The 14922-nt window shown below is 38.2% G+C and overlaps 1 protein-coding gene across 1 annotated transcript; it reads left to right on the top strand.

The window, feature by feature from the left end:
* Nucleotides 1–1208: 1208 nt before the first annotated feature.
* LOC111966792 (homeobox protein Hox-C13a) lies at nt 1209–5165 on the top strand. The gene is made up of 2 exons (XM_023991725.2): nt 1209–2010; nt 4069–5165. Exons 1-2 carry the CDS (start codon nt 1347–1349, stop codon nt 4326–4328), a joined length of 924 nt encoding a protein of 307 aa, XP_023847493.1. The 5' UTR covers nt 1209–1346; the 3' UTR covers nt 4329–5165.
* The last annotated feature ends 9757 nt before the right edge of the window (nt 5166–14922 follow it).

The raw sequence follows: 14922 nt of genomic DNA, 5'->3' as shown, positions 1-14922 counted from the left end.
CGTTTTTCCAGCATAGCTATCAATATTTCTTCGAAGACGAAGGCATACGATAAGAACAAAATATAGACAGATCTAGCTTTAATTTAGTTAAACCTGACCCAAGATTTAGCTTTTACGCGTTACCTTTAGATTACCCAAAAGGTGCCAAATGTGATGCCCAATATTTTCTCTCACAAATATGATTATTATTGTTTTAAAAAGAAAGAATAAGTAATCTTTAGAGCTCAAATAAAGTGCATTTGGAATACGTGATTATATCTCACCAAGTACATTTTGAAATTATGCAATCCTGTAGCATAATTCAAAGCTCTGAATGTGTTTTTTTTAATTAGACCAAGAAGTTGAATTCATGCCAACACAGTTTCGAAATGCTGAAACTGCTTAGCCGTAGTTGACACAGTTTGCTGACAAACATACAGCCTTAATGATTTACCAATGGTCGGTCGTATCATTATTTGTATTGCTAAGAAATTTGCATTTGTGTCTGCATTGCCATACCAATATTAGTCGAAAAAAATATGATATTAAAACAAAATTTAGACATGGTAAATAGTGTGTTAACCACTCCTGTGACTATGCAAGTCTGAATATGCATTTTAATCGTCATGCAGCCAAAACATTTTTCCACTCTGACTCTAAAAGAGATTATTGTATGGAACATTGCATTTGTTAGTGAAATCAGCACACTGTCACGCATTGAAGCGAATTAAATATGATGCAAGATGTTTACTTTAGTATAAATATAAAAATGCCTAGACCTGCATATTCATTTATTATAATAACAATATTTTTCGTCACGCTCAGTAATTAAATGTTTCTTTACATTTAAGTAATTGAGCAGACGCTCTTGTCCGGAGCAATAATGGTTAATTGGCTTGCTCAAGGGCACATTCACATATTTGTCACTTTGTCCGCTCGGGGATTCGAACTAGAAACCTTTCAGTTAACGGTCCAACACTCTAACCGCTAGAGTACCTGCGGCTACTTCAGGTTAATGTTTTCCAGTGTCGGCCAAACTTTGCAGGTTGTTTTAATTTCCCCTTGTTCGTCTAAGGTTTCCAACCTCCCCTTTAAAGATGTTCGCGTATGTGACTTTAGCCAATGATAGGACCCTGTATTCCCCAGAAAGAAGCCATGAAATTTGAGCTGCTAGTTGTTTATAGGGCTTTTCTCCCCCCACTCACAAGCCTCAATCTCTTCGGGCTGGTTAGCATATCACGTGTCAGAACCATAACGAACTGGACACACGGGGTCATGGTTGCGCATGCGCTCGCGTAATATGTAGTTGGAAATGAGGTGTCCGTCTTGGAGTAGTCGACTTTTAAAAAGCATCCGCAACCCCTGATATGACAACTTCACTGGTTCTGCATCCACGCTGGGCGGACACCTTGATGTACGTTTATGAAAAAAGCCCGAATGAAAATAATCAGAATAAAAGCCAAACAATGGAGGGATTGAGCGGGAATTGCCCGGCGACCCATTGCAGGGACCTAATGTCGCACCCTGGGTTGGGGCGACATTCGGGCACTATAGCGACCCATCAGGGCTCTATGTACTCGGATATATCTTCCCCAGACACCGGCCGACAGTGTCCTGCTCCCCAAACCTCCTCCAGTCCATCTCTGAGTTATGGTTATCCGTTTGGAAACCCTTATTACGGTTGTAGGTTATCTCACTCGCACAACGTGAACTTGCAGCAGAAGCCCTGCTCGTACCACCCTGCAGAGAAATATGGCGACCCCACCAGCACCGCTTTGCCCACCGAAGAGCTGTCTAGCAGGGCGAAAGAGTTCGCCTTCTACCCCAGTTTTGCTAGCTCATACCAAGCGGTTCCTGGATATCTAGATATGTCAGTGGTTCCCGGGATCAGCCACCCCGAACCCAGGCACGACGCGTTGATTCCTATGGAGGGCTACCAGCACTGGGCTCTGTCGAATGGCTGGGATGGGCAGGTGTACTGTTCCAAGGAGCAAACACAGTCCACTCATCTTTGGAAATCTTCATTTCCAGGTATGAAATTAAACATGTTTAAAATGTCATACCCCCCCACCCTTGTTATTACCTATCATGAAACGCAATGGTTTCCTCATCATAACGTAGCCTTATAATTTACCATGTGGCACACCAAAGCCATAGCTAAGCCTTTATGTCAATTGTTATGTGTAGAGTTATATATAAACGACAATGTATAGCATCCCTTTAATACATTCTTGAGGGACAGCGTAATATTTGTGCAAAATTTCACAGCGTAATGAAAATGACACTCAGGCATGGTAGGCTTTTTCATCCACTGGGTCCTCTAATACAGGGGGAGTGTTGGCGCGGTTGGTTGGTTATGAGGCTGATCGCTTCAATATGCCAAAATCAATGTCACGTCCTTCAATTCAACTCAACACCATGGTTTGTGCTTTAGTTGAAATCACAGCTGAAAAATCTATCGTCAGAGAAAATAGCTTACCCGGTGTGATTTTATGTATCTGGTGATAAACACCATAAACGCGCATTGTAAAAACAAAACAATTAGTTTCAGCGTTGTTATTTGCAAGTCACAACATGAATACAATAGTGCTTAAACCAGGTAGTCAGTCATGCAGCGGCATAACAACATACCTTTGCGCTTGTTTTATAAAAGCAAGCTAGGCTACTGTTTGGATTGTGCCAATAAATCTCTGCCGAATCTTTGTCAACAGCGCCCAATGTTTCGCGAGGGCGCGTTTTGCATGTGAGAATCAATGTTCCATTCGCCCATGACCAAAGCATCTAATATCTGACTCAAATACTGTTGCATAAGTATTTCATAAGTATTTATACTTCAATGGCTTTTTGAAAGACAAGCTTTCCTTTTGTATTGGCTACATAGCCTAGTCTGATATTTGATAAAGAAAACACGGTCCATAAGCGTCCAGTATGCTGTTTACACGGTGTTTACTGGAGGTCTTAGTTAACCACAATGTTTTATCGTCTTGGTGAAATGTGTATTTGCATTTCGGACACGGAGGAGTTGTTGCCCTAGCTAGCTCTCCCCTCACGCCATTTTGCCTCCTTTTCCAGGAGATTCCTCAAAAACACACACGCGGACAACGAGCGCGCGCATGACGCACAACACACACGCACAAAACAAACACAAACAAACTCTCTCTCACACACACAAAACTAACACACACGTGAAGCCTATGGGTCTGTTATAGACAACTCCTAACTCATAGCTATAGGTAGCTCAAGTCGCATCCCAATTCCCAACATAAATCAAACTTCAGCTGTTTGCGCGTTGTATGCAAAACGTTGTGCGCGTCAACGGGTTCTTGATAAATAAGTGCTCATCGGATCATCACAGTACAATACCAAACATCTTCAAAGATCCAGGGCATACCTGCATAATTACACAATGATATGTCCACTGTTGAAAAAGGTTTTGTTGATATATTGACATGTTTATATCAAAACCATACACATTGTGAGTATTATATGAACATCGTTAAGTATTTTGGGGTAACATTGTGTACATCAGCAAGGCTAAACATGTTTTTCTCATAAAAATCTGAAAAAATACTATACTTACATCCTCTTTTCGATGTATACAAGGAGGTATAAACGATGTATCGACCCCCAAGGCCCATTTCTGTGTCGTTCATATCTTTATTACGGATCAAGATTCTTATATTTTGAAGAAATATAATATTTCACAAATTTGTCATGCGTACTGAGTGCCTGTAACTCAAAGAAAATCTGTTGTAATACCTCATACACATCGCGTGCCTAGATAAATAAATACAACAATGTGCTTGATATATGCTTGTATTTGAACATCAAGGAGGAAAGCTTATAGATAAAAACGTATACCAATAAAAAAGTAAATACCAATTGTGCGTCCAAAAATATCGTGCGTAATGTTTAAATTTCGCCCATAGATAATTTATTAGGCTGAATCTAATGTCTATGAAGTATTTTTGACATAAAAGGCATCTCCTTAAAAAACATATTAATACATGAAATACATTTGAATTAATCAGATTASTGAATAGTGGTGGGAAATGTGTTTGCGTAATACATATCTCCTTTTCTCTCCAGACGTAGTCCCTTTGCAGCCTGAGGTCAGTAACTACCGTCGTGGACGTAAGAAGCGGGTTCCCTACACCAAGCTCCAACTGAAAGAGCTGGAGAAAGAGTACGCAGGCAGCAAGTTCATCACCAAAGACAAGAGAAGACGCATCTCCGCCGGGACCAACCTCTCAGAGCGCCAAGTCACAATTTGGTTCCAGAACCGACGGGTGAAAGAGAAGAAATTTGTCAGTAAATCCAAGACTAGTAATCATATGCATACTACTTGATAGATTCCCGGCCCATTGTACACTGCAGCTGATATCCATCCCCACCACCTTCCAGTCCATGATTTACCTCTTAGCGACAACCAAGCCAGAAGAACACTTCGGCAGTGTATTTTAATTCAATTCCAATGGTCCACACACTCCACGCTACAAACCCTCTTTTTTAGAGTTAGAGAAAGAAATGCTCTAAAAACTGTGAAAATATTGAGAAATCAGTTCAACTTTGTTTTATATGAATGTACATATATAAATATATAATATTTAAAACGATATTTGTATTTCAAAAAGACACAAGGATTGCGTGTTTTTTTCTCTCAAACCAATCTCGCGAGGAATATTGATATTTCCAAGACTTTTCATCCAACAGACAGCCAGATGAAAACAAGATATTTTCATCATGTCATCAACAGAAAGTTAACTGAAATATGTACATAAACTTGTCAGGGAGAACGATAACTTCAATTAACTCGAAATTCTACACAAAAAAACAATGAGATGTATTTTCTTCAGCCAAGAACTCACAGACTGGGTTTTTGCGGGGGCGACGGATGATACAATGGTTCTTTAAAACTGCTCTCGTTCCGGATTTCAGAAGCTATATATGTTGTCTTCCTGTCTTTTCTGTCTTTCTTGTTAATAGGGTAAAAGCAAGGCTGCTATTGTTATACATGTACAGTGCAATGCCTTCGTTATTTAATGCATATTCTCTCGTATGACAGGGCTGTAAATTGGAATGTCTCAAACTCTTTACGTGTTCCTTTATCAGTGAAGGATAATGTCTGTCATGCAACTTGAATGATTGTAAGCAATTAAAGTCAGTGAATATTACACATAAATGCACATTCGTTTTCTTTTGTTCTCTGTGTATAGTGGGCTATATATAGTACACATATTTTGGAGCTGTTCAGGCGCCTTGGAAGCAGACCGTCTTGTAAGTGTATCTCCTGCAGTAGGCTATGTGCACTGTATTATKGTGTTTTAAACATACTGGGGACATGTTTCATAATGACATGATGATGATTAACATAATTTCAGTATTTTCACTCCGGTCAAACAAGGTTATTTGTTGAAATATCATGAATTAAATGTTGTGGTTCTTTCCTGTCGCCTGTAGTAAGTAATCATATAACTTAGTGGAATTTAGTTTGCAGTGCATTCTGTCTGACATCCTCGTGGCCAGTCCAACAAGCAGGACCGACATTGAACAGCCCTGGTATTGACGAACCGTTTGTATAGAAGAGGATAGAAGTGTATACGTGCTTTGGATAGACATGTATGATATTGACATGTACGCCTAGGAGATCCATAGGACAAAAATGATTCATATTCAACTGTGTATCCTTTGACGCGTTTACTGAGGATAGGTTGTATGGGTAGGCCCACCTAATACAGGCCTGTATAATAAGCCTATATTGCACTGTTGTTTAAGTAGAGAATGAACCTTTCCACAAAGTTTAATGTGGAGGCTGGCAATGTGAGATTACGACGTCTTCTTGAATCGTCTTCTTGGATCATTCTGATTCTTCCAATTACTTCCTTCTAACTCAGCTCAATATAATAGAAATGCCTGCTTACCAGATGTACCAGGACACAGCAACAGTATTCGCTAGCCTCGTGTTCGGTGTTGAGCAGCAAACGAATAAACGATCAGTGATAGGCTATATTTGGTTTTTCATGCGTAATAGGTCTACATTTAGATCAAAGCAATGTAGGCATACAATGTCTTAATGTCTTCTTACCTTCCTAAAGAAACACAATACCCTGAATAAATCAAATATTCCATAACACACACACACACACACACACACAAACACGCACACATAATGTTGATATTTCGACAGCTAGGCTATATTCTTTAAATCCAAGTTAATGCTAAAGTAACGTATTTCAGTTTCACTGAATCCATAGACTTACAGCAGCTTAATGCACCCACATATGTTTTCCTTGCTCTAGAAATAACGAAGCATTCCATAACAGAGGAGACCTTCTCCATGATTTACCCGCAGTTACTCGTGACTCGTGATATTGACTTGCTTTTTCAGGTTGACTACAGGCCTCCGAAATACCTTTTCGTATACATGCGTAATATCGTATGTGTCATATATATGTCATATGTTAGCTATAATTTCTCAAGGAATGTAAAGTAAGTATTTTGCGCCTAAAACTGGATATAAACTTGCGTTTAAATTCATTTAGCGATTTATGCTTAAAGTTGGTTCACACGCCCGAATTCCAAGCTATAGAATTCCGTCCAAAGTCCATAACCTATTAATTTTATAAATGTATTGAAGCAGCTATAGTATCATCGTCTCCGCCATTGTTAGGCCTATTTTATAGAACCAATATACTGTAGATATTCTTAGATTTTGTTTATTGTTACCAGGCTTATTTCTGATATTAAAGGACACACCACACACACACAGAGAGATGGGACCACTCACCAAACATCAAGCAAATAACACTGTCTTTTTCTCAGTTTCTTGAAACATTACGCACCATTAACCACGGGACTACTTGTGGCCATATGCTTCATTGGTCAACCTGATAATGCTTATTTGAAACTGTAGTAAGCAAATGCAAAGCGTATAAAAAGCGGTGTTTGACGTCAGGAGCATCTCTTTACCCTTGACCGTGACTATGCAGCCAGTCACTTTGACCTTGACATCAGAGCAGCGCGTGAATACTAAACAGGGGGCTGGGCGAGCGTAGCAGGGAAGGCCCACGGTTTGTTTGCAGGCAAATAAGGTGTTTTTTCCCTGTCTAGACAGCTAGACTTAATGACATGCCATAAATACATAAAAAGGGGAAATGCCCTGATATCCTACTGACCTGACCATATCTGTCTGGTGACCAACTCTGAGTGAGCCTTATCGTTAACATTTGGGTATCTGTGTCATCGTTTGTGTTGATAAACAGAACATACCTTTCTCTCAAAGTGGGTTATTCTCTTCTCTCTCCTCTCTCTCTCTCTCTCTCTCTCTCAGCCCCGTGCTACTCAAAACCAACCAATGGTTTCATGCACTCATCATGAAGTGTGCGTGTGTGATATTGACCACAAAGGACAGGTAGAACGTTGACGTCTCCAAACACCGACGCCTATCTGACTGCAGCGAGCAGCCATGACGTGTCCTGGGCTCGAGACACTGCTCACCTCACGCCCAGCTTCTGTCTGACAATAAATGAAATATGCCGAAGTGGGACGTCGCCCACAGTAGACAGATTTAAGGTAATAGCCATTTTTCTTATTTTATTTATGCATATTTGGTCAAATGACAGCACATTTAGACAACTGATATTCCTTTTTGTGCTAGAAAGTTAAACTTTGCTTGGTTCAGCTGCTATAGGCATTGTTATTCATGTGCAATAACAATGCAATCTTTGAACAACTTTGGTAAAGTGACTCTTAGAATGTCAAAATAGACCGACCGGTTTGCATTGTTGTGTTAGGAAATGTAGTTTTATTTGACAAGAGAGTTTTTTAACACATGAAGAATGAATTTGATCTCTCTGGGAAATGTTTTGGCTATGTTCTATAATGTTTTGGGTAAGATAAATTATGAAAATAAATAAGATGTGATAGTGGTATCAGTTTGCAATTGTTAATCTCAAATTCAAAAAATATATAATTAGAACCTCAAGTAGATGTTTGTGTTTTACTCTGCATCCATTCTTTGATTACTTGAGATATCGTCATGTACGGACAAGTAAATCATGGTGCTTTATTTAAGGACGTCAATATGCCGCATTTCTATTCAAGTATTAAAAACACGATTTTATTTAAAACAATATTTTGCAATGTAGGCAAACCAATTGACAAAAATCAACCCCAATCCCCACCCGCCCACCCGCCCACCCACACCACCCAACACACGAACTATTTGTTGTAAACTTACTTCATACTTCTACAAATCTTGTATTTGCACTAAATACACTGAAAGTGAATGGACAATTTGAATCTTGACAAATCCAGAACAATTATTCAGACGTTTACTTTATATAATCCAGGATTTCATATTAGCCTAGTTAATTTTCATATATCACGCTCAATCTACAATATCTGAGAACGTTTAAGTTGAGAATTATGAAAATTGACTCATATCTATGATGTGACAAGCTTAGATGTTGCATGTTGAGTTAGACAATTTAGTGAAACAATTGCTAATTAAATCAGGCACTGAGGGTGTCGAAATTCTTTAATCATTCACGCAAAGGCTTAAATCGTTTGATTTAAATGTTTATTCACTCAATATTGTCAATCATTTTCGGCATTCTAACTGATAATTTCAGCAAAGAGTGTTTTGTCCAATCAAAAACACAAGACAACTTCACTCCAAATGGAATGGAATAATTTGTCCAGTGAAAATGGCATGTAGTCGAACACTTACTTCCTTTAGATTATAACAAGTAACCAAAAAGTACTTATTTGATACAAGTTTCAAAATGTAAATGAAAGCTTTGGCTATAGAGTGAATAGCTTGTGGTTGCTGCCAGGCCCCGGCACAACCAAATAGATGGCGCTGGCCCCAGCCAGCATGTTGCTGAGCAGTGTTCTGGAGGGCAAAAGCTGAATTGAGAAGGGGGCTGATAACCTCTGGTGGTGGCAAGGTGAAAATACCAGGGTGTAGAAATGACACTTGTATTTATTTTTGCATTCATTCAGTCAGTCACATGGACGGGTTGGTTGTTTAGGGTGGCTTAGATTGTTGACAACATATAAAATATATTTCGTCTCCAATGTTTATTGAAAACTTAAGTACATTTGCACAATGAGCACTTGTTGTCTCTCAAATACATCGTTACAGTTGTTGGTTATTAAGCTAGCGAATTTTAGCCATATTAGCATAGACATTTGTCAAAACACCTCAAAACAAGACGTGGTATCAAGAACAATATAAAACCAGCTGAAACGAGGCAACTACGATTCCCCACATGGTAGTTATTGTAATTGTTGCTAGCTATATGGCTATCCAGAATCACAACAACAAACAGACTTCTGCCCTGTTGAAGCGCACGCGTTGTTTTCGTGACATTGTCAGCTAACCCATCTATACAACGAACGATGCTGCATCTTGCAATTATCATTATTACTATTAGGCTATTACTTTTTAACATCAATAAGCCTATATAGGAGCCTAACACTAAATCCATATTCATATTATAACATAGTATTGTTATTATTGCTGCTGTTATATTTATACCATGTCTTGTTTTGAGGTGTTTTGACCAATGTCCATGCTAATATGGCTCAAATTCGCTAGCTAGTTAACCGACACTATAACAATGTATTTGAGAGACAACAAGTGCTCATTGTGCAAATGTGTTTATGTTTTCAATAAACATTGGAGACGAAATACAGTTTACATGTTGTCAACAATCTAAGCCACCCCTAAACAACCAACTCGTCATGTGACTGACTGCATTTGTTGATCTTATTATTGTTGTTAGTGAAGTTTTACTTTTGTTTTTGTTATCATTATACAGTACGCTATATTCATTTCTTAAATCACAACATAACGATTATGCTCCATAGCGTTTATACATTTCTTATATCCCAACATAACGACGTCCCATAGCGATTTTGATTTTTAGCGACTCTTTCCTCTTAGACACATGAGGAATATTTTCAAGATGATTCATATGAATGGTTTATGTTGTGTTGGTAATGCTATTTGCGTCATTTTTTTGCTGTAGCTACAGGCTCTTCCAACGCCAAATGATGTAGATGGTAGATTCGTTTGTAGCTATTTACTTACGCCTACTGATTGCTGTTCTAACGGATTAGGAATAAGATTGTTATGCATTATAGGGATATGCGTAAAATGCCTGAGTATATGTCAATTGATTGAAAATAGATAGATTGTGATTGATTTGTAACCACTAAATATATGAATCAATTATCTCAGCTGTTTTGAAAGAATTTGATAATTGCTTGGGAGAACCACGCACGCACGCACGCACGCACGCACACACACACACACACAAACACACACACACACACCACACACACACACACACACACACACACACACACACACACACACACACACACACACACACACACACACACACACACACACACACACACACACACACACACACACACACACACACACACACACACACACACACACATCTATATACGTATATTAAGTGTCACTATGCACTGGCTTACACTGGCCGAATAGTACAGAACTTTATAATTTAAACATTTTAATTCACAGGCAATTATATGATATTTCGCAATGATCTTCCAAAAACAAATGTTTTGAACAAATGTTTTGACGTCAAAGTCAAAGGTGTGTTAAAATATCGAATATTGTAACCGAGCCACTTCGTTATAGTACGATATTAAATCCAATTATTAATAATTTAAAGTTATATAAACATATTTTATAACAGAAGCCTATAGTAACATTTACCTTAAGCATTTAAATCAATTGTATGTCTAGTTCACTATCTTTTTTCTAAATGGATATTTCGTCCTGTATTAAAATTAGACAGAATAAATAGGCTACACTTAAAATCTTGCAGTTCTCCCCGCGTTGTTCACAATCAGGGAGGTCTTATCCTTGAGGGGAACTTTAAAAAAGATCCAAGGCCTAACCGTGGCAACCTGTCTGCACAAAATCAAAAGTGGAGTAAAAAAGTCCTTTGTTTCCGCTATTGCCCTGTCTGGACAGCGAGAGATTCCAGACAGAAATCCAATCCCGACCTCCAGACAGCGCACGAGACAGTGACCTTGAACTGACAACCAGTATTTCCCAACTGTCGTTTTGTAAAAGAATATTAGACCTATCAAAAATACTTTATTTTCTCAGAATATCTCAGAATATCAGTTGAGTGTTTGCTCAATTCCCCGACGCTCTAATAGTGATCGTCGTAAACAAATGTGAATCCAAGAAATCGTTCAGTGTGAATGTGAACTGGGCTTGTTGAAGCTGGTCTGGATCGAAGGCGTGTGCATTGGGGGGGTCTGGTCTGCTGTCTGCTGCCAGCACAACGACGCTGTTGCCTCTATTCTCTTTGAGGTAAAGTGGAACCATTATATATAATGCAGATTCACTTTTAATATATGTATCGATATTTAAAGCTCTACTTTGAAAATGGTCATGGACTTATCATTACATGGTTACAGACATTTTCTCGTCTTGTAATTAAGGTTTTTGCATTGGCAACTTTTCCTAGAATGGATTACTATGTCGTATATTAGGAACATGAGAGGTTGATGAACTTAAACGATACCAAGTAATCTCCCATAAGTGCTCAGACATACGGCTGTAGCTCATAACATATAATAACATTATGTTGTTGTACTGCATTGCAATACTTACTAAGGTCTGCAATGATTGGGAAGAAGAAATTCTGAAAGTGCACGAGGCCAGATTAAAACCAAGAATTCAAAGCAGCGTCTCCAATTTCAGGTTTAATATTTTCGTCTATTTAGAGGCTGAGGCGCGCTGGTTCTCTGTGATATCTGTCACTGCTGACGATGAGCAAAATAACGTGTGGCGTTGCATCAAATAATGTCTGAGTTGAAAATTGTGCAGCGACCAATGTAGCCTATGTAAACTAATTAGGCTAGTCTTCTCAGATAAGGCTTTGCACTTCTTGTCTATGCAGCAATATTCAAATTGCAAGTGCAAAATGCCACATACTTAACATTTACATCTAAAATGTTATATAACTTACATTTACATTTAAGTCATTTAGCAGACGCTCTTATCCAGAGCGACTTACAAATTGGAAAGTTCATACATATTCATCCTGGTCCCCCCGTGGGGAATGAACCCACAACCCTGGCGTTGCAAGCGCCATGCTCTACCAACTGAGCCACACGGGACCATAACTGCCACAATTACGTTGTCAATAGGCCTAAGTTATTTTATTTACCGATATTTTACATTTAATATTTTACATAGTTATGCTGTTATGACGTATAATATGAACATAACGTAATGTCAAATTGTTTTGGACAAAGAGTTATAAATCCACGTTATAGCAGACCATCAGTATTATTATACATCAAATAGGATGGTAAGGAGTTATATTCCTTTACCATACCCTCAACACACAGTTCTATATGTTGTAATATCCTTATGACGTAAAACCGCGCGTGATATTTCATTGATATTATGGTAACGCATGCTTCATGAAAATAATGTGAATGGTTAATATGTTTTAAGATCAATAAAGCGCAATTTTGCGCATGCACTTGAGTAGCACTGACATATTCAGAGCAATATACATTCATTAATACATGTAAGCCTTTATTTAGTAGGCCTTATTTATGCCTATAAGAAGTCAGCCGTAATCGTCACCAGTGCTACAGACATCTGGGAACCTAGGCAATGAGCCTTAACCCATAAGTATACACACGTGCGCATAAGAGACGTTACATAATTACATTTAAAAGGGGTATGCATTTTTGATTACAAATTTGCAGATCTGAGGCGGCAGTTAGCCTAGCGGTTGAGAGTGTTGGCACATTAATCAACAATTTGCTGGTTCCAATTCCAAAGTAGACTGGGTGAAAAATCTATCGATGTGCCCTTGAGCAATGCACTTAAGCCTAATTGCTCCTGTAAATCGCTCTAGATAAGAGCGTCTGCTAAATTACGTGTAATGTAGGTGTAGATCTATACATTTGTTTTTTGTCGGTCTTGCCCGGTGGCTAAACATTACGTAACTTCAGAAGAATTAATATGAGTGTCAGTACTAAGCTATATATTAGAAGGATTTATATCTAAGAATGCACTCTGAGTCTAAGCATTTCCAGATACCTTCAATGCAATTGATGAGAGGATCTGTGGACCAGATGGGAGGAGAAGAAAGAGAAAGAATATGGTACCATACCATCCACTGGCATATTATAAGGCTGTATATGTTGAACAATTTGACAGGCTTAGACCACATTGGAATGTATTCGCTAACTGTTGGCTACGTGCCTGAATGATATGCATAGGAGTCGTAATTTTAAGAAATATGGTAAAGCGATTTCATTTTTTTGCTGAGACTAAGCATTCATTTTTGCTGTTGTACTATAGCCTATAAGAAAGTATTTTTCCTCTAAAATTGCTCTCTAGCGGTGCTTTGCTATTATAACAGCTACGCTGTGATGCATAATGGCGATTCCTACAGAGCATCTTCAGAATGATAATACCACAAATCAACTAATTAATGGTATATGGTTCAGTACGTCTCCACGGATTGAATCAGTTAAGTTCCCTCTGCTAACTTGTAAAGTTTATATAAAAKAATTGTGAGAGGTACAGGCCTATCACCGTCCCCATAGAGTTTGGCTGCGAACGTTTATAGGGGGTATCTGTTAAAGTTGTTCATGGGTGTATGAGAGAATATTATGTGAGATATACACTCTTAAAGTAACCTTATAGAATATCGTCTGATTTTAACAGAGCCGCTAGAGTAGAGAGCAGCAATGAGCATCAGTCTTTTCTTAAAACAAGCTTGTAAAAGACGGACATCACAGCTTTATATGACATTTAATTCAAACATAATTTGCTCGAAAAAAACGATGCACCTTATCCTTCTAGTAAAATAAATAGTTTTCATAAGAAATAGTATTTTAAAACCTTTGCCAGCTAATAAAAATATTAAACGAGACTAGGGACTGTTACATATATTTGTACAGTAGAGGAGAAAAGGGGAGAAGTAGGTTTGGAATCGACTGGGTTCCAGAGAAAAAAACAAGATTATACATATTTAATAAAACATTTATAGTATTTTTTTAAAGCACATAAACCCCGTAATACAGAAGTTAATGTTTTGTTTTGTCTGAGGTGGACCAAGTGGGTGGTACCCTTGTGTAGCATAATTTAGTCCTTAGATCACATGACTTTAGGTTGACCAATCAGGTGCACCCCCAGGTTTAACTACGTTAAATGTCAGATTGCAATAAACTAGAAGCTGTTGGTCGGGCCCGCGGAAATGGGCGAGCATAATCTTCTTAATCCCGGGTTTGTGGGACCTTTGGTAAACATCCACACTGTACACATCTAGATGTGTATAAGAGACAGCACACACACACACACACACACACACACACACACACACACACACATCTATATACGTATATTAAGTGTCACTATGCACTGGCTTACACTGGCCGAATAGTTACAGAACTTTATAATTTATAACATTTTAATTCACAGGCAATTATATGATATTTCGCAATGATCTTCCAAAAACAAATGTTTTGAACAAATGTTTTGACGGTCAAGTTCAAAGGGTGTGTTAAAATATCGAATATTGTAACACGAGCCACTTCGTTATAGGTACGATATTAAATCCTAATTATTAATAATTTAAAGTTTAATATAACCATATTTTATAACAGAAGCCTATTTTAACATTTACCTTAAGCATTTTAAATCAATGTTTATGTCTAGTTCACTATTCTTTTTTCTAAATGGATATTTCGTCCTGTATTAAATTAGACAGAATTAAATAGGCTACACTTAAAATCTTGCAGTTCTCCCCGCGTTGTTCACAATCAGGGAGGTCTTATCCTTGAGGGGAACTTTAAAAAAGATCCAAGGCCATAACCGTGGCAACCTGTCTGCACAAAATCAAAGTGGAG

The sequence above is a fragment of the Salvelinus sp. IW2-2015 genome, linkage group LG7 (assembly GCF_002910315.2).
Source record: "Salvelinus sp. IW2-2015 linkage group LG7, ASM291031v2, whole genome shotgun sequence".
Lineage (NCBI taxonomy): Eukaryota > Metazoa > Chordata > Actinopteri > Salmoniformes > Salmonidae > Salvelinus > Salvelinus sp. IW2-2015.
Note: the sequence above shows the minus strand (reverse complement) of the source record. Positions and strands in the feature narration are given on the sequence as shown.

What these genes read in the sequence shown, in the direction of transcription:
- LOC111966792 (XM_023991725.2), top strand. Translation starts at nt 1,347, where the DNA reads ATGACAACTTCACTGGTTCTGCATCCACGCTGGGCGGACACCTTGATG. An exon ending in TTGGAAATCTTCATTTCCAG is followed by an intron (nt 2,011 to 4,068) that starts GTATGAAATTAA and finishes TTTTCTCTCCAG; the next exon opens with ACGTAGTCCCTTTGCAGCCT.